The sequence below is a fragment of the Ranitomeya variabilis genome, chromosome 2, assembly GCF_051348905.1.
Source record: "Ranitomeya variabilis isolate aRanVar5 chromosome 2, aRanVar5.hap1, whole genome shotgun sequence".
NCBI classification, from domain to species: Eukaryota; Metazoa; Chordata; class Amphibia; order Anura; family Dendrobatidae; genus Ranitomeya; species Ranitomeya variabilis.
In genome coordinates, this window is record NC_135233.1 from 954,460,233 (window position 1) to 954,485,335 (window position 25,103).

A 25,103-nucleotide genomic window follows, 5' to 3' on the forward strand; every position below is an offset into this window, starting at 1 on the left:
CGGCAATTAAATAGGGAGGCGCCATACGGGAAACTCCCTGAATGAACGTCTTTACCGGTAATCTGGTGGCAAACTTGCGTTGGAATAAAACCGACAAGGCCGAAACTTGTACTTTGAGCGAAATAAGTGCGAGACCCGACTCTAATCCTGATTGGAGGAATTCTAGTATGGAAGGAGTGGAGAACACCAGAGGAGATCGTCCATGGGCGTTGCACCATGAGAAGAAGATTCGCAAGGTGCGATGATAAATGCACATGGACACGGGCTTTCTAGCACTAATCATGGTGGAGGTTCCTGCAGGAGAGAATCCAGCTTGGGCTAAAATCCAGGATTCAACGGCCACGCCGTCAAAGACAGGGCCCCGGAGCTCTGGTGGTAAATCGGGCACTGCGAAAGTAGATCCATACGATCTGGTAGCCGCCAGGGAACGTCGTCGACCAGTTGAACTAGTTCCGCGTACCATGCCCGGCGTGGCCAGTCTGGCGCGACTAGGATCACTGGTACCCCCTCTGCTCTTCTTGATGACCCAGGGGAGCAAGGGGAGAGGGGGAAAAATGTACGGGAGTCGGAACTGATGCCACGGCAGGACCAAGGCATCTGCCCCAATGTCACATGGATCGAGTGATCGGGCAATGAACTGGGGAACCTTGTTGTTTAGCCTTGATGCCATGAGATCCACATCCGGAGTCCCTCAGCGACAACAAATCTGCTGAAAGACTTCCGGATGAAGAGACCATTCTCCCGAGGCGAGGCCCTGGCGGCTGAGAAAATCTGCCACCCAATTCTCTACACCCGGGATGTGGACCACCGAGATGGGTGAATGGTTGCTCTTGGCCCAGCGAAGGATGTGACTCACTTCGTGCATGGCCGTCCTGCTGTGGGTTCCCCCTTGACGATTGATATACTCCACTGCCGTGGTGTTGTCAGATTGGATCCTGATGGGATGACCTGCGAGGAGATGGTGAAAACCCAATAGGGCTAGTCTGATTGCTCGTATCTCCAAGATGTTGATGGGGAGACGCGACTCTCGATTGGACCAACAACCCTGTGCCGTATGGTGGCTGAAAACGCACCCCAGCCCAAAAGGCTGGCGTCGGTGGTCATCACCAACCAGCGTACCGGGAGAAAAGACTTCCCTTGGTTCATGGAGGACTTCAGCGTCCACCACCTGAGGGTCTGCCTGACCCGCAGAGACAGACGGAACCGGCGGTCGAGAGAGAACGGGTTCCTGTCCCAGGCCAACAGCAGCGCATGTTGCAAAGGGCGTAGATGGAGCTGCGTGAACGGAACCGCTTCCATTGCTGCTACCATTTTTCCGAGAATGCTCATGCTGAAGAGAAGAGAGTGAGTGACTGGGCGGGAAAGACTTTGTGTTCCCTGTTGTAAGGCCAAGGCCTTTTCTGGAGGGAGAATGACCAACCCACGGGAAGTGTTCAGGATCATGACCAAGAAGGAAATTTGCTGAGCCGATATCGGAGAAGACTTTTCGAAGTTTATTTTCCAGCCCAGGCGAGAAAGTCTAACCACCGTGATACCAACAGACTAAATATGCATCAGACTCGTATTCAGAGTCATGAGCGCTGTGACCCTCAGGAGAAGGGGAGAGAGACATTGAGCTTGCAGATGCCGAAGCATGAGCATGATTGTGAGAAGCAACATGGATCCTTTTTCTGGAGACCTGAGCTCCCTGCGACTGACTACGCCCCCTGCTGGTGGACGATTCCCTACCGTCGCCAGAGTCCTCTGCGGTCGGCAAGGTGACGTTCTGACTTAGAGAGGGTCTCCGGAGAGAGTCTATTGCCTTGGCCAGGGAAGCCATAGAACGTGACAGGGAAGAGGCCCACTCAGGGGGACTAGGCTCCGCAGGGTCGGAGGTGGCGTTGGCGGCGGCGGGAGGCGGCTGCACACAGGCCGGGTCACAAACTGTGCATAACAGAGTATTGTTAGCACGGGGCAAGGCAGTATTGCAAGTGGCACATGAGGTAAAAAACACTATGCGTTTTTTGTTAACTCATTTGTCCTTAGATTGAGACATAGTGTGTGCCAGAGAGTTAAAGGCAGAGGGTGCGCTATAGGTGCATAGGAGGGGGTAAGCTCTCTTCCAGAGAATGTATGCAGCGCTTACCCAAGGTCTTGTGCCTGTGTCACCAGGGAAGGAGTCGTGGTCTGAAAAAAAAAACGCAGAAGGATGCGCGCCGGTATTGTAGCATTGCGGGCTGTCAGTCAGCGTGGTCCCGCAGCAGTAGGCTAAAAGGACATGGCCCCCGAGATTAGCAGGGCGCTTCTGGTTCAGGACGAGAAGCGCCAGGAACGTGGGCGGAACTCCGGGGGTGGGCGGTGCCATTAAAAAATGCGGCCTAGTCCGGTGAAAAGCCGGGGGCTAAACTTCTGGAGCCTGCCGGCGGCGCACGCTAGCAGGGAAGCGCGACGGGACGTCCCCTGGCACCAGGCCAGCGGCACCTCTCCCCGGGGACAAGGTCCCGCACCATCCATCGCAGGGAAGCGCAAGGGGGCTCATAGTCCCGGAGGATGTAGCAGAGCCGGAGTTGTGCAGCGCCTCCTCTCTGTGTAAGGGTATGAGCTCAATCCACCCTCCCTATAGCGGGGTGATGGGGCTGCTGCCATTAGTGCCTCTGTCCATCCAGTTGTGGGTTCTTCTCTGCCCTGGAGAGGAACATGAAGGGAAAAACTCCATGTGCTCGCCGTTTTTCAGGGGTGGGGAGATCGAGACCAAGAAGGAACCATCGCCCCAAAGTGAGGTTAGGCATGCCCCAGTCGTCGCAGGAGAGGGTACGGGAAGATATACTTCGCGTAGTCACCTGTTGATGGTTCGGGGGAGAGCGGACCCTTGAAAAGGGATCCATCGCCCCCTTCACTCCGTTAAGTAAAAAAATAAAAATAATAAAAATAAAAAACGTTGGGGTCTGAAACAGACCCAAGTGCCTCCTACAGACACTAAGCAAGAACTGGTTGAATTTCAGCCAGTGAGAGGGTGTATACTGCAGAGGAGTTAATCTTTTTTGTGTTCACTTAGTGTCCTCCTATTGGCAGCAGCATAACACCCCATGGTCCTGTGTCCCCCAATGAGGCGTAGGAGAAATACTGTATAATATATATACAAGCACACACACACATCATGCACCGACACTTCTGATTCATTGTTATGCACATGAGTCCTGCAGCCAATCAGCGGCTGATCAATCCTTGGGAGAAACTGAATCAGTAAGAGCACAGCGGCCGTACGTGTTCTCTAATTCAGCTGCAGTGTGATCGTGGCCTAACAATGTCACAGGAGACCTGGCACCAATGAGAGGTGAGTATATACTTTTACTGTAGAAGAGAGCTACTTAATTTAAAAAAGGGATGTCCAAGTAGTGACCAATCCCTTTTAAAATGGGTTTCTTAACTCCGTACAGACATTCGCTGTACATGTACGGCAAAGTTGGCAGCGGATGTATGGAGTGGGCTCATGGGTGGCGGACTTCTACGCACAACTGTTAAACTACTAAATGCCGCTATCAAACTCTGACAGCAGCATTAACAGTGCGTTGGCATGGGGGCATGTCAATCTATACACCCATGTGAAGTGATCAACCAACCACCATACTTACAGCAAAGCTTTGGGCAGTGGACTGCCGGCCTCCTGCTTAATGTGTTGTTTCAGTACAGGAAATCCTTTCACGCAGAAGGCACGAACAACTTCATGTTGGCTTTCTAGTGACCACTGGTAAACCGCCAACCTCCAGTCCGGCATTATGTATTTGGGAAAAAGTGACAGAAGAAAGAGACATTGGGACTGAATCACTGGTGCTGCGGAATAAAGAGAAGAAACCACACCATCAATTAACAACTGCACATAAAACACAGGATTTTTTATTTTTTTTTAACTACAAGAATCCATTCTATTATTGATTACAGGAATGGTAATATCAAGCCATGTTACTTACAGACTTCTTCATGGATCCTATGACTTATTGCTAAGAGGGATGAGTCAAACGCGGCCACCTTACAGGAAACATGACTTGAATGGCTGTGAATCCAAGGCAAAGAGACCAGTCCACACAAATCCACCAGTGTTTGATCTGGTAAACGATGTCTCACTTTAAGTAAAATAGAGGAGAATGATTGGTTTACTATAGTATATATAGAAACATGATCAGTAACCTACACCCGACATCCTTACAGGTGTGTCACATCTACAGCTGTGAGCTATAGTGCACGGGGGCTGAATTTCAGCAGAACACAGCTCTTCTTTGCTTTGTATTATGTCTTTCCCCATAAGAGCAATGACAATTCACATATATATTATTAATAATACTGGGTGCATTTTGTAACCTAGACACAAGCTACATGCGTGCAACTGAGGAATTTCTAACTAAAAAACTGCAAAAGTGAACTTACAGCGTGGTTTAAGTATGGAGTGTTTCCTATAGGCTTATCTATAGATCAAAAAGTAATAATGTGGAGGAGCCCGAAAATTGTTAGTTTAAAAGAAAACTATTATATCACTAGATGGTGGCCCGATTCTAACGCATCGGGTATTCTAGAATATGCATGTCCACGTAGTAAATTGCCCAGCCACGTAGTATATTGCCCAGTGACATATATTGCCCAGTTACGTGGTACACTGCCCAGTGACGTAGTATATTGCCCAGCCACGTAGTATATTGCCCAGCGACGTAGTATATTGCCCAGTGACGTAGTATATTGCCCAGCCACGTAGTATATTGTCCAGTGACGTAGTATATTGCCCAGTGACGTATATTGCCCAGCCACGTAGTATATTGTCCAGTGACATAGTATATTGCCCAGCCACGTAGTATATTGCCCAGCCACGTAGTATATTGCCCAGTGACGTAGTATATTGCCCAGTGACGTATATTGCCCAGCCACGTAGTATATTGTCCAGTGACGTAGTATATTGCCCAGCCATGTAGTATATTGCCCAGTGACGTAGCATATTGCCCAGCCACGTAGTATATTGCCCAGTGACGTAGTATATTGCCCAGCCACGTAGTATACAGCAGAGCCACGTAGTATACAGCACAGAGCCACGTAGTATATTGCACAGCGACGTAGTATACAGCACAGAGCCACGTAGTATATTGCCCAGCCACGTAGTATATTGGGCAGTCACGTAGTATATTGCCCAGCTAAATAGTATATTGCCCAGCCACGTATGTCACAGGTTAAAAAAAATTAAAAAATAAACATATACTCACCTTCCGAAGGCGCGTTGTAGTTCTGTCGCCTGTGTGGGGTGCAGACGGCAGCTTCCGGTCCCAGGGTGTGATGACGTCACGGTCACGTGACCGTGACGTCATGGCAGGTCCTTCTCGCGCAGGCGCGCAGGACCTGTGATGACGTCGCGGTTGCATGACCGTGTCACGGTCACATGACCGTGACGTCATGGCAGGTCATTCTCGCAGACCATCCTTGCCACCGGTACCTGCCGCTTGCATGGACCGGTCACCGGCAGCGGAAGGTGAGTATATAATGATTTTTTATTTTTATTATTTTTAACAGATGTTTTTACTATTGACGCTGCATAGGCAGCGTCAATAGTAAAAACTTGGTCACACAGGGTTAATAGCGGCGGTAACGGACCGCGTTATGCCGTGGGTAACTCACTCCGTTACCGCCGCTATTAGCCCTGTGTGACCAAGTTTTTACTATTGACGCTGCCTATGCAGCATCAATAGTAAAAACATCTAATGTTAAAAATAATAAAAATAAAAAATCATTATATACTCACCTTCCGCCGCCTTTCCCGCTCCTCGCGACGCTCCGGTGACCGGTCCATGCAAGCGGCAGGTGCCGGTGGCAAGGATGGTCTGCGAGAAGGACCTGCCTTGACGACACGGTCATGTAACCGCGACGTCATCACAGGTCCTGCGCGCCTGCGCGAGAAGGACCTGCCATGACGTCACGTGACCGCGACGTCATCACAAGTCCTGCGCGAGAAGGACCTACCGTGACACGGTCATGTGACCGTGACACGGTCATGTGACTGTGACACGGTCATGTGACTGTGACACGGTCATGTAACCGCGACGTCATCACAGGTCCTGCGCGCCTGCGCGAGAAGGTCCTGCAATGACGTCACGGTCACGTGACCGCGACGTCATCACACCCTGGGACCGGAAGCTGCCGTCTGCACCCCACACAGGCGACAGAACTACAACGTGCCTGTAAAAACTTGGTCACACAGGGTTAATAGCGGCGGTAACAGAGTGAGTTACCCGCGGCATAACGCGGTCCGTTATCGCTGGCATTAACCCTGTGTGAGCGGTGACTGCGGGGAGTATGGAGCGGGCGCCGGGCACTAACTGCAGGGGAGTAGAGAGGGACTAATCGGACTGTGCCCGTCGCTGATTGGTCGCGGCAGTCATGACAGGCAGCTGGCGAGACCAATCAGCGATTTGGATTCCATGACAGACAGAGGCCGCGACCAATGAATATCCGTGACAGAAAGAAAGACAGACAGAAGGACAGACAGACAGAAGGACAGACAGACAGAAGGACAGACAGACGGACGTGACCCTTAGACAATTATATAGTAGATGTTTTTAAGCAGTGAGATTCCTGGCTAGCTGTACATGAGCACATGTGGAGGCTACTAAAAGCATGGAAATCACTGTTCGGAATGTTAAGAGTATAGAAAAGTAATAAATTAGACATAGGACAAATTATATCAACTCCAGATACATCATTTATGATATCAGATGTTGGCTCACCATGTATATAAAGTAAGGCATCAAATATTTGGACTATCTTTCTCAGCATGGGATCTATGTGGTGGTATCCCGAATTAAGAAGCTTCGTGCAGATATTAAGTACTCTCACAATCTCTTCAGGGCCAACCCAAGAAAGCTGCTGTACTACCCATGTAACTTGGGTGCTAGACATCCCTTCTGGGGTCTTTGGCGATACACTGTGTGGACATTAAAAACATAGTAAAAATAAAATCAAAGGCTCAGTTCTCATCACACTGATAAAGTTCTTTCAATGTATAACAATCTTTAGCATAAAAGGAGTATTCTCAAGTGGTCTCTTGAGCAGATCTGGGCTCTGCACTCTCCTTACTTCCTGTGTGTTTGCGGGGGAGGACACTCCTACTTGAGTGACAGTTCTGATCCAATAGCTTTGTCCTGCTACAGCACATAAAACATCGGTCAGTGTTTGTTCTCCACTGTTATCACTACCTTTACACATAGAAATAACAGGGCCTTTGAACAATATCACGGCTCAGGAAAGTCAGAGCTGTGATTAGGAAAATTGTTCTTGATGCTGCAGATCCTGGTGGGCTGGGGTATTGTGAATTTAGAGGACTGATATGAGGTTTGTCAATAGGCTGGAGAGAACTGGGATGATGGGAGTTAACTCCTTTCCTGGAATGTATTTACCGTACACGCTGGGCCAGGCTCTGGTGGCCGAGCTCCCTGGCAACAAGCTTAACTCTGTGTAAGATAAAAAAAACTCTGCAGGAGGATGACAGCAGATACAAAAATACTTAATCAACTGCAAACTTGCTTACTTTTATGGTATGTAACTAAACCAATTTAATAACATGAGAATGACCAGTTAAAGGCTGACATGTTCTGCGACACTATACACTGTAAATGCAAGGAGCAACATTTGGTACAAGTACGGATAACTCTATAGACTTGAAGAACCAAACACGAGATTACTCTTTCAGTACGCATGAAAAGAGAATTCTGCTCAGCATTCTTTTTATTACAATAGACATCAATGACACATGTAAACAATGGCATAAAGTTGTATATACGCCTGGGGCATACGTTTGGCAGCAGAGCAGGGCACACCAAACATATTATTTAATATTAGATCACTCATATTTCTATGATGTCAGGGCCATAACGTGCTTGAAATGTATTCAGATTAATGTGTTTTTAAACACAAAGATATTCTTTCTGCTTCTTGTATATTACTTTCAGGGCTGGAGAACTTCTGCTGCTAACTACTGTTCAACTTATTGGGTGTCTCTACTGTGTATTTCAGTACTTACAGACAGGCTACAAAGAAAAAAAATGGCTCCTAAAGTCGACAGCAGGGATTCTCAAACCTGTGACCATGTGGGAACCCCTAAATGATACCAGGGAACCCATACATCCACAAAGCATCATTTCTTGAATGCTTTACTTGCTCCCATGCCAATCCCCTCTAAGAAGACTAAATTTAATTTGCCATCCTCACTGTTAAAAGACAACTCATATTGCTTTCTTCTAAGAAAACCATTCTACCTTAGAATTAAGTAATTCAGTTCCCCCCGTGTGTCACAGTACAATGATTGACTATTTCCTAGACAGTCCCTTTCCATGATACATAGCACTTACATGACAGAATCACTAGCAGTGGTGCAGACAGCAGCCAAGCGCAATGTCACTGTGACACCTTCCAATGGGCAAATGACGGCATCTTCGGCCAGGTCTTCTCCTTCCAACGTGTGCAGGAGAGATGAATATTTCTTGTGTATTTCTCTCCAGATTGAAAGCTTAGACTTCATATCTACTGGATCCACCCTGTAAATGTCACAAAAAAAAGGTACATTTAAAAAAAAAAAAATGAGCCAAAATACTGTACACTAGTGATGAGCGAGTGTACTGGTTGCTCTGGTTTTCCCCCTAACACCCTCGGGTGACCTCAGAGTATTTGTTAGTGCTCGGAGATTTAGTTTTCATCGTGGCAGCTGAATGATTTACAGCTACTAGCCAGGCTGAGTACATGTGGGGGTTGCTTGGTTGCTAGGGAATCCCCACATATAATCAAGCTGGCTCCTAGCTGTAAATCAGTCAGCTGCTGGGATGAAAACTAAATCTCCGAGCACTAAAAAATACTCGGAGACCACCCGAGCGTGCTCGGGGGAAAACCAGAGCAACCAGTACACGCTCATCACTATTGTACACCATTGTGCTCGACCAACCAGACTAACAAAGTAATACGAACAGGGGTAATGAAAAATACCAAACATACAAATATACACACAAACAACAGAGGAATGCATCGGGGAGTGGAGTATGGGGTTAAACCAAAGTAGGAGACGCAAGGACATTTTCAGACACTCAAAACCTAGCAAAAGTCAGACATAAATCCACCAAATGCCTTTTTCCAATAATAACCACCAATAACCTCCAGTCATGCAGCATAATCAACTCTGACAATGAGTGCTAGCCAGAGCCCAGATCTCAACAGAGCAGATTAACCCCTGCACTGCCTAAGGAAAATTACACCATATCATAAGAAGGTGAAGTACTTCTAATCCGTGCAGAAATAGGAAAAATCAGAACTTATTTTCATAAATCACATGACAGCACCTGAGAGAGCGGCATCCGCCCCCATCACTGGACAGGAAGCCAAGAGCACAAATAATAAGGTAACTCACACTTTCTCCTTCAATGTAGTTTCCAAGAATTCAAGTAGGAGTCACCCAAATTACAATCATTATTCATACATTCACTCACGCCTGTTCTTCACTGTGAGAAGAGAAAATTGAAAACCAGCACCAACCATAAGCCAGAGGGAAAGAATAAATCGGGGTGCTGTCATGGGTTTCAGGAAAATCAAATCACCAGTAAGTAATTACAATTTTTCCCCTCTCCCATGTCAGAACCTGAGAGACAATGACCAAGTAATAAAAATGCTGAAAGAAGTGACACCCACTATTGTGCAAAAAAACATGCAAAGCACAAAATACTGATGACAAAAAAAAACAACAAAGTGTGAGCATGAGATTTCTGAAACCTCAGACTTTGCTGGTGCTGTAAAATGCAGCTGAAAAAAAAAAGTTTAAAAAACGCCTAGTGTGAACACAGCCTTTTAGATAAAATAGAACCCTCTTTTAGACATATTATAATACACATCTTTCGTGTAATTAAAAATAGGATAGCATTTTTTTTAGGAAAAAAACAAATCCACCTATATATTCTGATATTTTAGAAAAAATTAACTCTCCATAAATGTATTGAATCTAAATTCGATATGGTTGATAATTAGTGATGAGCGAATATACTCGTTGCTCGGGTGATCTCCGAGTATTTATGACTGCTCGGAAATCTGGTTTTCCTTGCCTCAGCTGGATGATTTAGGGCTGCTAGCCAGCATAAGTACATGTGGGGGTTGCCTGGTTGCTAGGGAATCCCCACATGTATTCAAGCTGGCTAGTAGCTGTAAATCATCTAGCTGCGGCAAGGAAAACTAAATCTCTGAGCAGTCATAAATACTCGGAGACCACCCGAGCGTGCTCTGGAAAACCCCAGCAATGAGTATATTCGCTCATCACTATTGATAATACCTACTATAAACATATGAAACTTTTACAATAACTTTTCATCTCTGTTATTTATCTGCATTCTTATATTCTCTTAAGTTACCACATAATTTTAATCCTACGTACTGTTAAAATATTGCTTGTATATCTTTTGTGATAATGTTCTCTGTATCATCCCCACTATGTAAAATTTAATTCTCCCCTTTTTTCACCTATTTAATTTTTTTTATTTTCCCTCATATCCCTTTCCCCTTTAAATTTACCTTGAAAAATCAATAAAAAAGGAATACTTTTACTGGATACAACAATCTTCCCCCCCTCCCCCCAAGAGAGGATCTATATTTTGAAGACTAACCTTATATGTATGGTTTGATATCTTTATGGGATATAATTACGGCAGATTTTCTGTACTTGTCAAATCACCTAACCAATAACTTAAGTACGGTGCATAGACACTGGTACTGAAACTCAATAATACTCAGTTTCTTCCTGAAAATTATTGCAATCACAAATTCTTTGGTATTATTATCTTCATTTAATTTTTCTTAAATGAAAAAACACAAAAAAATTTGTCCTAAAGCCAAATTGGATATAATTCCACACCAAACATAAAAATAGGGGTGGACAAAAGTATTGGCACTGTTCGAAAAATCATGTGATGCTTCTCTAATTTGTGTAATTAACAGCACCTGTAACTTACCTGTGGCACCTAACAGGTGTTGGCAATAACTAAATCACACTTGCAGCCAGCTGACATGGATTAAAGTTGACTCAACCTCTGTCCTGTGTCCTTGTGTGTACCACATTGAGCATGGAGAAAAGAAAGAAGACCAAAGAACTGTCTGAGGACTTGAGAAACCAAATTGTGAGGAAGCATGAGCAATCTCAAGGCTACAAGTCCATCTCCAAAGACCTGAATGTTCCTGTGTCTACCGTGAGCAGTGTCATCAAGAAGTTTAAAGCCCATGGCACTGTGGCTAACCTCCCTAGATGTGGACGGAAAAGAAAAATTGACAAGAGATTTCAATGCAAGATTGTGCGGATCTTGGATAAAGAACCTCGACTAACATCCAAACAAGTTCAAGCTGCCCTGCAGTCCGAGGGTACAACAGTGTCAACCCGTACTATCCGTCGGCGTCTGAATGAAAAGGGACTGTATGGTAGGAGACCCAGGAAGACGCCATTTCTTACCCCGAGACATAAAAAAAGCCAGTCTGGAGTTTGACAAAAACTTACCTGAAAAACCCTAAAACGTTTTGGAAGAACGTTCTCTGGTCAGATGAGACAAAAATAGAGCTTTTTGGGCAAAGGCATCAACATAGGAGTTTACAGGAGAAAAAAAGGGGCATTCAAAGAAAAGAACACGGTCCCTACAGTCAAACATGGCGGAGGTTCCCTGATGTTTTGGGGTTGCTTTGCTGCCTCTGGCACTGGACTGCTTGAAAGTGTGCATGGCATTATGAAGTCTGAAGACTACCAACAAATTTTGCAGCATAATGTAGGGCCCAGTGTGAGAAAGCTGGGTCTCCCTCAGAGGTCATGTGTCTTCCAGCAGGACAATGACCCAAAACACACTTCAAAAAGCACTAGAAAATGGTTTGAGAGAAGGCACTGGAGACTTCTAAGGTGGCCAGCAAAGAGTCCAGACCTGAATCCCATAGAACACCTGTGGAGAGAAAAATGGCAGTTTGGAGAAGGCACCCTTCAAATATCAGGGAACTGGAGCAGTTTGACAAAGAAGAATGGTCTAAAATTCCAGCAGAGCATTGTAAGAAACTCATTGATGGTTACTGGAAGCGGTTGGTCGCAGTTATTTTGGCTAAAGGTCGTGCAACCAAGTATTAGGCTGAGGGTGCCAATACTTTTGTCTTGCCCATTTTTGGAGTTTTGTGTGAAATGATCAATGTTTTGCTTTTTGCTTCATTCTCTTTTATGTTTTTTCATTTAAGACAAATTAAATGAAGATAATAATACCAAAGAATTTGTGATTGCAATCATTTTCAGGAAGAAACTGAGTATTATCTGACAGAATTGCAGGGGTGTCAATACTTTTGGCCACAACTGTATGTCTGTGACATCAGTGTATCCATTTGCTGTCCGTGTGACACATACTGGCGCAGACAGTATGCAATGATCCCAGGTGCCAGCTCCTGAAGGGAGCTCTCCTCATTGTTACCCTTCTTCCTGAGATCAGCGTGACCAGGCAGCAATGATAGGAGTTGTATTCAGCAGCAGCTGTGTACTTCTTATTAAATTAAAATTAAATTAAAAAAATGGCGTGGACACAGGCAGATTTGGAAAGCACACGGCTGGGGTATGATGTTAATAATCTGGGAAATGGGACAATATCCCAAAGGTTCCCAGGCTATTATTAACAGCTCATATATGTTTGTATAGCCTTTACTGGTAAATTTACAGGGAACCACAGAAAAATTACCTAGGGCCCCCCAATAAGCTCAAACCAGCAAAGCCTAAACAGACAGCTGTGGGTTGATATTAAAAGCCTGGAAGGGGCTAGCGGTATTGCCTCACCCCCCAGGCTAACAACATCAGCTCTCAGCCACCCCAGAAATGGCACATCCATAAGATCCATCAAATCTGAGGCTTAGCCTTGCTATTGCCAATTGAAGCAAAGCAGTGACAAGTGGGGTAATAGGGTTGGGGTTGATGTCAGCTTTTTATTGTCAGCTGACATCAAGCCCAGGTGTTAGTAATGTAGAGGTGTCTATAAGATGCCCCCATTACTAACCCATTAATAAGTTTTGAAATCAACACTGCAAAAATAACATCCTTTATTTAAAACAAAACACCCTGTTTAACACAAGGCTTTCCTTGTAAATTTCAGAAATATATGATTCAGATGAAACCTTGGTGGAAGATTCCCTATAATGAGGCATATGGAGGAATTGTGGACGACATCTGGCCTGTGATCTGGCAGTGTCCGTCTTTTCAGGTGTGCACAAAAGCGTGGTCCGCAACAGTTTTGTGCAGTATGTCACACTGGGATTTAGATGGAAACCCCAAGTGCTCAGCATAGAGTACCAGATGAATGTGATCCAAATTATTATGTAAAATGTTCTCAAAAAAAGTTTTAACTAAATTCACAAAAAAAAAATCAAGTTCCCTCTTAGGTATGTCATCTGTTATCGGAAATATAAGGGGATTCCACATTACTGGTAGTACAAAGGCTCTAAAAAAAGTGAAATGGCTCCTCACAGTGGGTCAGGGTACCAGCAAACTGTATCTGTAAAATCTGCACTATAATATGGCGCTCATTCCCTTCTGATCTTTGCACTTTGCTGGATAAGTATTTCCCAATAAAATGTATGGTTTTGGCGCACTCAGGAGAAATTTTTACAACAAACTGAGGTCCATTTTTAAATACTGGCCCTTAGAAAAATTAAAAACTTGGGGCTAAAACTAAATTATGGTGGCAAAAATGTAAATATTTTTTCTTTGGCGCCCAATGGAATAAAATTCTGTAACATGAGGTCACTTATGTGACATTTCTGCTGTTATGGCACCTCAGGAGCTCTGCCAATGTGACATAGCACCCTCAAACCAGTCCAGCAAAATATGGTGCTTCTTGTCTTCTGAGCTTTGCACTCGGCTTGAAAAGTAGTTTTAGACCACATATGGGGTATCGGCATACTCAGGACAAATTGCCCAACAAATGTTGGCATCCATTTTCTCCTGTTACCCTTGTGAAAATAAAAAAAACAATTGGTTTGAAAGTAACATTGTTTGTGAAAAAAAAGTTAAATGTTCATTTCTTCTTTCCACATTCCATTAATTCCTGTGAAATACCTGAAGGGTTAATAAACTTCTTGAATGTGGTCTTGAATACCTTGAGGGGTGCAGTTTTTAGAATGGTGTGACTTTGGGGTATTTTCTGTCTTATAGGCCCCCCAAAGTCGCTTCAAATATTATCCCTAAAAAATGGTTTTGTAAATTTTGTTGGAAAAATTTGAAATTGCTGAACTTCCTAAAAAAAAATAATGTTTTAAATATTGTGCTGATGTAAAGTAGACATGTTGGAAACGTTAATTATGAACTAGTTTGTGTGTTATACGGTAACGCTGTTTAAGGGCATAAAAATATAAAGTTTGAAAATTGCTTCATTTTTGCCAAATTTCCATTTTTTCCACAAATAATTGCAAGTCACATCGAACAAATTTTTAACACTATCATGAAGTGCAATATGTTGTGAAAAAAAAAATCTCAAAAGCAGTGAGATCCGTTGAAACGCTCCAGAGTTATTACCACATAAGGTGACATTGGTCAGAATTGTCAAATTTGGCCTGGCCATGAAGGTGATAACAGTCTTGTGGGATAAAGGGGTTAACAGAAGCAGAGGTTTAGTGATCAAAGAACCTGGTAACATTAACAGAGCCATAAGTAGTTCCCTAGTCACCAATGGACCCAGCAACTGCACCTGCTTAACCCCTTCACCCCCAAGGGTGGTTTGCACGTTAATGACCGGGCCAATTTTTACAATTCTGACCACTGTCCCTTTATGAGGTTATAACTCTGGAACGCTTCAACGGATCTTGGCGATTCTGACATTGTTTTCTCGTGACATATTGTACTTCATGATAGTGGTAAAATTTCTTCGATATAAGTTGCGTTTATTTGTGAAAAAAACGAATATTTGGCGAAAATTTTGAAAATTTAGCAATTTTCCAACTTTTAATTTTTATGCCCTTAAATCACAGACATATGTCACGCAAAATACTTAATAAGTAACATTTCCCACATGTCTACTTTACATCAGCACAATTTTGGAACCAAAATTTTTTTTTGTGACGGAGTTATAAGGGTTAAAAGTTGACCAGCAATTTCTCATTTTTACAACACCATTTTTTTTAGGGACCACATCTCATTTGAAGTCATTTTGAGGGGTCTATATGATAGAAAATACCCAAGTGTGACACCATTCTAAAAACTGCACCCCTCAAGGTACTCAAAACCACTTTCAAGAAGTTTATTAACCCTTCAGGTGTTTCACAGGAATTTTTGGAATGTTTAAATAAAAATGAACATTTAACTTTTTTTCACACAAAATTTATTTCAGATCCAATTTGTTTTATTTTACCAAGGGTAACAGGAGAAAATAGACCCCAAAATTTGTTGTACAATTTGTCCTGAGTATGCTGATACCCCATATGTGGGGGTAATCCACTGTTTGGGCGCATGGCAGAGCTCGGAAGGAAAGGAGCGCCATTTGACTTTTCAATGCAAAATTGACTGGAATTGAGATGGGACGCCATGTTGCATTTGGAGAGCCCCTGATGTGCCTAAACATTGAAACCCCCCACAAGTGACACTATTTTGGAAAGTAGACCCCCTAAGGAACTTATCTAGATGTGTGGTGAGCACTTTGACCCAACAAGTGCTTCACAGAAGTTTATAATGCAGAGCCGTAAAAATAAAAAATCATATTTTTTCACAAAAATGATCTTTTCGCCCCCAATTTTTTATTTTCCCAAGGGTAAGAGAAGAAATTGGACCCCAAAAATTGTTGTGCAATTTGTCCTGAGTACGCTGATACCCCATATGTGGGTGTAAACCAATGTTTGGGCGCAGGGCAGAGCTCGGAAGGGAAGGAGCGCCATTTGACTTTTCAATGCAAAATTGACTGGAATTGAGATGGGACGCCATGTTGCATTTGGAGAGCCCCTGATGTGCCTAAACATTGAAACCCCCCACAAGTGACACTATTTTGGAAAGTAGACCCCCTAAGGAACTTATCTAGATGTGTGGTGAGCACTTTGACCCAACAAGTGCTTCACAGAAGTTTATAATGCAGAGCCGTAAAAATAAAAAATCATATTTTTTCACAAAAATGATCTTTTCGCCCCCATTTTTTTATTTCCCCAAGGGTAAGAGAAGAAATTAGAGCACAAAAGTTGTTGTGCAATTTGTCCTGAGTACGACGATACCCCATATGTGGGGGTAAACCACTGTTTGGGCGCATAGCAGAGCTCGGAAGGGAAGGAGCGCTATTTTACTTTTCAATGCAAAATTGACTGGAATTAAGATGGGATGCCATGTTGCGTTTGCAGAGCCCCTGATGTGCCTAAACATTAAAAACCCCCACAAGTGACACCATTTTGGAAAGTAGACCCCCTAAGGAACTTATCTAGATGTCTTTTGAGAGCTTTGAACCCCCAAGTGTTTCACTACAGTTTATAACGCAGAGCCGTGAAAATAAATTCTTTTTTTTTTCACAAAAATGATTTTTTAGCCCCCAGTTTTGTATTTTCACAAGGGTAACAGGATAAATTGGACCCCAAAATTTGTTGTCCAATTTGTCCTGAGTATGCTGATACCCGATATGTGGGGGGGAACCACTGTTTGGGCGCATGACAGAGCTCGGAAGGGAAGGAGCGCCATTTGGAATGCAGACTTAAATGGATTGGTCTGCAGGCGTCACGTTGCATTTGCAGAGCCCCTGATGTACCCAAACAGTACAAACCCCCCACAAGTGACCCCATATCGGAAATTAGACCCCCCAAGGAACTTATCTAGATGTGTTGTGAGAACTTTGAACCCCCAAGTGTTTCACTACAGTTTACAACGCAGAGCCGTGAAAATAAAAAATCTTTTTTTTCCCACAAAACTTATTTTTTGGCCCCCAGTTTTGTATTTTCCCAAGGGTAGCAGGAGAAATTGGACCCCAAAAGATGATGTCCAATTTGTCCTGAGTACGCTGATACCCCATATGTTGGGGTAAACCCCTGTTTGGGCACACGGGAGAGCTCGGAAGGGAAGGAGCACTGTTTTCCTTTTTCAACGCAGAATTGGCTGGAATTCAGATCGGATGCCATATCCCGTTTGGAAAGCCCCTGATGTGCCCGAACAGTGGAAACCCCCCAATTATAACTGAAACCCTAATCCAAACACACCCCTTACCCTAATCCCAACAGTAACCCTAACCACTCCTCTAACCCAGACACACCCAACCCTATTCCCAACCGTAAATGTAATCCAAACCCTAACCCTATCTTTAGCCCCAACCCTAACTGTAGCCCCAACCCTAGCCCCAACCCTAGCCCTAACCCTAGCAATAACCCTAGCCCTAACTCTAGTCCTAACTCTAGCCCTAACCCTAACCCTAATGGGAAAATGGAAATAAATACATTTTTTAATTTTTTTATTTTTCCCTAACTAAGGGGGTGATGAAGGGGGGTTTGATTTACTTTTATAGCGGGTTTTTTAGCGGATTTTTATGATTGGCAGCCGTCACACACTGAAAGACGCTTTTCATTGCAAAAAATATTTTTTGCGTTACCACATTTTGAGAGCTGTAATTTTTCCATATTTGAGTCCACAGAGTCATGTGAGATCTTGTTTTTTGCGGGATGCATTGACGTTTTTATTGGTAACATTTTCGGACACGTGACATTTTTTGATCGCTTTTTATTCCGATTTTTGTGAGGCAGAGTGATCAAAAACCAGCTATTCATGAATTTCTTTTTGGGGAGGCGTTTATACCGTTCCGCGTTTGGTAAAATTGATAAAGCAGTTTTATTCGTCGGGTCAGTACGATTACAGCGATATCTCATTTATATCATTTTTTTTCTGTTTTGGCGCTTTTATACGATAAAAACTATTTTATAGAAAAAATAATTATTTTGGTATCGCTTTATTCTCAGGACTATAACTTTTTTATTTTTTTGCTGATGATGCTGTATGGCGGCTCGTTTTTTGCGGGACAAGATGACGTTTTCAGCGGTACCATGGTTATTTATATCAGTCTTTTTGATCGCGTGTTATTCCACTTTTTGTTCGGCGGTATGATAATAAAGCGTTGTTTTTTGCCTCTTTTTTTTTTTTTTTTTTACGGTGTTTACTGAAGGGGTTAACTAGTGGGCCAGTTTTGTAGGTCGGGTCGTTACGGACGCGGCGATACTAAATATGTGTACTTTTATTGTTTTTTTTATTTTATTTAGATAAAGAAATGTATTTATGGGAATAATATTTTTTTTTTTTCATTATTTTGGAATATTTTTTTTTTTTTTTTACACATTTGGAAATTTTTTTTTTTACTTTTTTACTTTGCCCCAGGGGGGGACAATACAGATCGGTGATCTGCCAGTTTGCATAGCACTCTGACAGATCACCGATCTGCGAGAAGTGCAGGCTGCTTCACAGTGCCTGCTCTGAGCAGGCTTCTGTGAAGCCACCTCCCTCCCTGCAGGACCCGGATCCGCGGCCATCTTGGATCCGGGTCTGGAGCAGGCAGGGAGGGAGGTAAGACCCTCGCAGCAACGCGATCACATCGCGTTGCTGCGGGGGGCTCAGGGAAGCCCGCAGGGAGCCCCCTCCCTGCGCGATGCTTCCCTGCACCGCCGGCACATCGCGATCATGTTTGATCGCGGTGTGCCGGGGGTTAATGTGCCGGGGGCGGTCCGTGACCGCTCCTGGCACATAGTGCCGGATGTCAGCTGCGATATGCAGCTGACACCCGGCCGCGATCGGCCGCGCTCCCCCCGTGAGCGCGGCCGATCGGGTATGACGTACTATTCCGTCCTTGGGAAGTAGGGCCCACCCCACATGGACGGAATAGTACGTCTAATGACAGAAAGGGGTTAAACTATTACTTAACATCTAACTCCAAATTGTTGACATTTTCCATTGAAGTAAGGTCACCTTTAAGGTAAAGATCTGGTGTCAATGATCACCTAATGGTTCAAAATATCTGTGAAACACTATGCTATCAAGGGTAGATTGAGCATCCCAGAATGCCAAAGTATTTTGAAATATTTATTACTTTTTTTTTTTTATCCAACTTCAACAAATCTTTTTTTCTTTTGTTGCGTTCCTTAGTTTGTAATGTTAAGTCCTCCTAAGAAACTTATTTAAGCTGAAAGAGACAACTATAGTTTGAGATTTCCACCTTAGAGAATTTCTGGTTACTGCATCTTAACCAAGTACTAAGACCTGATACAACTAGAACACGCAAAAAAAAAAAAAGAAGTCTGATCTATTCAATATACAGAAAAGCCTCGTTCAAACATTCATTAATGCTAGGGATGATAGAATTTATCCTATTCTCTATAACGTCATCCATTCCACAGCTTAAATGGATGCTAATAACACAATCCGACTATTAAAATTGTTAGTTGAACACAGTCAAATGCAAAACAGATTCTTTTTCAAGCACACAGATGATGCACCACTTTTTTTTCCCCGTTCCCCATGAGGAAGCGACTTAGTCAGAAAAAAAGATAACAGACCTCATATGGTATTGGTCAATGCTCAAATGGCCTGAAACCAAGGTATTAGAATCCTGTCCCCTCAACCATGTATGTTATGGACATATCATCCTGTTCTTGAGTAATAATCAGAACTGTCTTACCTTATGTGAAAGCATTCGTGTTAACTTGCGAAGATGTTCCTCCTTCGCCACAAGAGTCTGACAGATAAGGGGGACATTTTAACTCATCCATCGATTCTTCCTCTTATAGGTTTATTGAAGAGTTGCCTTTTTATTACCCCAAGAGCGTACAGACGATATATATCAAACTTACCACTTATTTCAATCTGCCAGTTTTATGACTTCAACCCCTCAATACTTATTGGGTATAATGGCTCTACTGACTTAATTTCTAATGAGTCTATTTTCTGACTTCAACCAGGAGGATACACTGGTCCAGATCAGGAATCACCATGTCTGTAATGCAACTCCAATTAGGAGGGTAGGCTGGGATATTGTTGGCTTCTCTGCCCCATTCCGGTGAGTCCAACTCGCACCTCCATTAGGAGTGCAGACGGGTACAGTGCCCCCAGACCTGGACAATCACATCTGTCTTACCACTCAATAACAGATTGGGGAAATTGATGATTCATCAGCCACACACCGGAGAGTCCAACTTGCACCTCCATTAGGAATGCAGACCTGTATAGTGCTGCTCGACCTGGCACAATCAAATTCACCTTATCATTCTATACCAGTAGGGTAGATTGGGGCATTGAGAGTTTAATCACTAAGGCCCCTTTCACACATCAGTTTTTTGCCATCAGTCGCAATCCGTCGAATTTTGGGGAAAAAAAACGGACCCGGTGACTGATGCCGCAGGATCAGTTTTTTTCTCAAAGACTTGTATTAGCGACAGATGGCCTCACGTTTCATCCGCCGTTCGCCGGATCCATCGAAAATTGTTTGTCCGGCGGCCGGAGACAACGGACATAGTAAAGTTTTTTGTGTCTGTCGAAAAAACGGACAGCGACCGTCGCCGTCCATCGTTTGCTAGAATGGAAGCCTATGGAGCCGGATCTGTCAAATGATGGATTCCATTTTTTTAAACTGAGCACGCTCCGATTTTTTTAGGATCCAATTAGCCACATCAGCTAGTCAGATCCGGTGAAAAAACTGATCCGTCGCATCAGTTTTTCACAATCTGCGACAGATCCGTTTTTTTTTCAAAATTGAACAGATTGCGACTGATGGCAAAAAAGGAGATTTGTGTGTACTCACCGTAAAATCTCTTTCTCTTAGCCTCTAATTGGGGGACACAGGACCATGGGTGTTATGCTGCTGTCCACTAGGAGGCGACACTATGCATGTCCTTGGGAAGGAGCACTAGACCCCTGGAGGTATTGAATAGCATTCCCAGGAAGGTCAGAGACTGACTCGGGGTTGGTGATGACTTTTGTAGATTGTCTAACCAGCCCATGCGACTCAGAGTGTCGATTGTGATTGAGACGCTGAGCTCGCAGTCCTTGAAGGTGGGAGCCTTGATGATCGTCCAAGTATGGAACGACTACTATGCCTCTCGAGTGCAGGACGTCCATGGTGGCAGCCATGACTTTGGTAAATACACTGGGAGCCGTGGCGAGTCCAAAAGGGAGAGCCACGAACTGGTAGTGGTCCTGGTCGATTGCGAACTGAAGAAATCTCTGATGAGCAGGTGCAATCGGTATATGCAGGTATGCGTTTTGTATGTCTATGGAGGCGAGATATTCTCCCTTCTCCATGGACGCAATGATGGACCGAAGGGACTCCATGCGGAAGTGACGGACCCGTACATATTTGTTGAGTTGTTTTAGGTCCAGTATGGGCCGCACGCTGCCTCCTTTCTTGGGGACTACGAATAGATTGGAGTAGAACCCTCGGAAGCGCTCGGCCGTGGGGACCGGTACTATGACTCCTGCTTGAAAAAGCGAGGCGACCTCTTGCCGGAAGGCACGAGCCTTGGCTGGTGGTTTTGGGGGGACAGAGAGGAAGAATCGGTCCGGTGGGTTGGAGGTGAACTCTATCTCGTATCCGGAAGACACTAGTTCCCTGACCCACCTGTCTTCTGTAATAGGCAACCAGACTTGATGAAAGAGCAAAAGTCGGCCGTCTACGGGTGTGGTGTTCCGGGGTCCGTGAGTCATGATGAGGAGAAAGTCTGAGATTTTCCTCCTCTGGGTTTAGACTGGGCTGCTTTTGACTACCAGTTCTTGTCCAACCTTTGCGTTGATCGTGAGTTGTCCCTGCGTGGGGAACGGTTACGATTTTGTGCTGGACGCGAGACGGACCAGCCCGAAGAATTCCGAAAGGATCGGAATCGAGTTTGGTTACGCTTCTTATAAGTGCGTTTAGGCTTCAGTAGGGGAAGAGAGGTACTCTTACCCCCGGTGGCGTTGGATATCATCGTGTCCAACTGTTCACTGAAAAATCGCCCACTGAGGTAGGGGAGGTGCGTGAGGGACTTCTTTGAGGCTGTGTCGGCTTTCCATTCCCGCAGCCAGAGGATACGCCGAATTGTGATGGTGTTTGATGCTATCCCCGCTACACCCCTTGCTGAATCCAGAGCTGCATGAAGCATGTAATCTGCTATGACTGCTATTTGAACCGCTTGTCCGACAGCTCAGGAGCGGATGCTTGGAGGCCAGCTTGTAAATTTTTGGCCCAGGCCAGAATGGCTTTGGCAGCCCAAACTGAAGCGAACGTGGGAGCCAGGGATGCCCCTGCGGCCTCAAAATTTGAACGAGCCATGCGTTGAAAGGAGGGTCTGTGCTGCTAGTCTAGAGACTGGGGGTCCACTTCGGGTGGGTCTGTCCACTCTTTGGCATCCTTCTGCGGGAAGGGGTACCTCGCCTCCAGATATTTGCAATTAGCGAATTTTTTCTCAGGCTGCGAGAACTGGTTTTTAAGGATCGCCTTAAACTCTGGGTGGTTAGAGAAAACCTTAGGCGGCTTCAGAGGTCCTTCAAAGGAAATCTTGTGTTCTGGGGCCTCTGGTGGTGGATCAGAAATGTCCAGCACCCGATGGATGGAAGAGATTAAGTCCTCAACTAGCGCAGTATTGCTAGGGGGGATTGGGATCAGGGACCCCTTCGTATTCCCTGTCTGAGTCGGAGTCACAGATGCCTTCCGAATCCTGTGTATCACTGAGGCATCCCCTGCTGGGTGAGCTGGGGAGGAGGCCTTCTCTGGTCGGGGATTGCGGAGAACTGCATTGTCTGTCCCTGGAAGGAGACGGTCTAGATAACCTGGAACTACAGTGTCTCTTCCTAGAAGGGGATGACCGAGTGCTATGGGATGACGTAGATGGACTGTGGGTCCGCTTGCGTCCTGACTTAGACGTGGATGTGCCAGGGTCATCCTGTCCCTGAGCCAAGCTCTCCCTTTGCTGGGTAACGGTCATAGCTGAGGCATGACTCTGCAGAGCCTGAAGCAATGTGGAGGTTAGGTTATCTATAGACTGCGTCATAGATTGCGATATCTGAGTGACCCGTTCCGGCGTGGCATTAGAAACCGAAGCATTGGCAGGGGCCTCTTGGGGCTCTGACAGTAGTCTGAGTGCAGCCCTGGCAGTGTGGGTATATACTGCCACTGGGGAGAGCAGTCCTGCAGGCTGTGCAGAATGCATAATAGCAGTCCTTCCTGGTTCTCTTGGACCTTGAGCCCGGCATAGTGCACAGAGTGCAGAAGGGCTGCTATGCAGATGGACCTTACAGTGGTAGCTATGCAGAGGAGCCTTATAGGGAATATGGAATCACAGCCGAGTAAAGCAACCCAGCTGTGATCTTACCCCACCAGTTTGCCCCAAGGTCCAGCGCCGAAGATCCACAGTCCTGTGCCCCCCGGAGACTGGCTGGCCTGGTCCTGCTGACCGGGAGATGCAGGGTTAATCCTTGCTGCAGTAGAAATGGCCGCCGAGGAGAAGAGGCAGGGGGAGAACGGGGGCGGAGAGCTGAGAAAAGGGCGGCAAAGCTGTGTAAAAACGCGCCCTTTCTGTCTCGATCCGCCCCCTCTATGACACTGTAGAGTGTCATATTTGTCAACCGGGTGGCGGGCTGGGGGGCGGAGAGGAGGCGGCGGCTTCAGCTAGGCCGAAGCCGGGGCCTAAATTAGATGCCTGATGCCCGGAAGGGCTCCAGGCCAGCGCGAAAGTCCGGGAGGGGGTCGGATCTGAACCGGACCCCCCCCTCCAGATTTAAAGGCAGGATAGCGGTGGGGCTGTAAGCGGAAGGGGGGGCCCAGTGAGGGGTCCCCCTCAGGCAGTATAGAGCTGGTGCTGCCACAGAGACAGGGGCGCAGAGAGCCCTGTGTCTGTCTGTGCCATGCCTGCCTGCACTTCCCCCCGGCCCCAACAGGAGCCCGCAGCTGGACTGGGGTCCCTGGATGCAGGCGCAGTGTGCTGGCCCATTGCTGGGAGCTTCAGAGTGCTGCCTGTACAGGCCCTACCTGAGGCGTCTCAACCTAATGTCCCCAGAGGGGGATCAGGGAGGGTGCTGTTGTCACCTTCAGGGGCCTTTATCCTCCCCTCAACCTCAACCCAGAAACCGAGGAATTGGGGAAGGAGGGGGGGGTCTCGACTTCGAACCAGCACCCGAGGGACTGGGGAAGGAGCAACATGGGGAATAGCCAACTCTACTTCAACCGGGCACCCCATAATAGGGGGCCGAGGAAGGAGCCATGCCGGGGAGTCTCACAGGAGACCCACTTTTCTTCATCTGTAATCCGTCGGAAAAAAAACGGAGTAAAAAAAAAAGGTGTGCCTCCTATGCAACACTAAGCAAAAACTGGAGAAGGCTGACGCCGTCCAGGGGTGTATACTGCAGAGGAGGAGCCACAGTTAATCTTTTTCAGATTATGCATAGTGTCGCCTCCTAGTGGATAGCAGCATAACACCCATGGTCCTGTGTCCCCCAATGAGGCGACAGAGTAAACTGATGTGTGAAAGGGGCCTTAGTGTCCACAAGGCCATTTTACAACTGCAACTAGGAGCCCAACTGGATTTACGATGGTTTTATTCAGCTTAGAGCAGCCTTTACCATCTTGCAACTTTAACTAGGATGGTAAACTGAAATGTAAATATTTAACAACATAAATGCTTAGCGGCGCATTTTATAACACCAGACTGGGAGGATCAACTGGACTTAAACTGGTATTAATCAGATTAGCAATGCAGAAGCTACAAATCCCACTAGAAGGATAACCTAAGTGATTAACCAACTTAGGGTATGTGCACACGTCAGGATTTCTTGCAGAAATTTTCCTGACAAAATCCGGACATTTCTGCCAGAAATCCGCATGCGGTTTTTTTTGCGTTTTTTTCTCGATTTTTCTGCTGATTTTTTGCGTTTTTTTTCCCAGACATTCCAATTTCATGGGAAATCCGCAAAAAATCCGCAAAAATAATGAACATGTTGCTTCTTTTTCTGGATTCTGTTTTTTTTGCGGAAAAAAACGCAACATTTGCAGAAAAAATGCGGAATGCATTCTAAATGATAGGATGCATAATGTATGCGTTTTTTGTGCAGAATTATAGCATTTTTATAGGGGAAATCTGCAAAAAAATCCTGAAGAAATCCT

General features: G+C 45.3%; 1 protein-coding gene across 2 annotated transcripts in view; it reads right to left on the bottom strand.

Moving 5' to 3' along the window:
* Window positions 1-25,103, bottom strand: part of ATR (ATR checkpoint kinase) — a 230,734-nt gene that overhangs the window by 157,694 nt on the left and 47,937 nt on the right. For both annotated transcript variants that reach the window (XM_077290794.1, XM_077290793.1), the window contains exons 6-9: window positions 8,358-8,543; window positions 6,738-6,934; window positions 3,948-4,100; window positions 3,612-3,810 (exon numbers count right to left, since the gene is read on the bottom strand). In XM_077290794.1, the coding sequence (XP_077146909.1) occupies window positions 3,612-3,810; window positions 3,948-4,100; window positions 6,738-6,934; window positions 8,358-8,543 (735 nt within the window). The remainder of the gene's footprint in view (window positions 1-3,611; window positions 3,811-3,947; window positions 4,101-6,737; window positions 6,935-8,357; window positions 8,544-25,103) is intronic.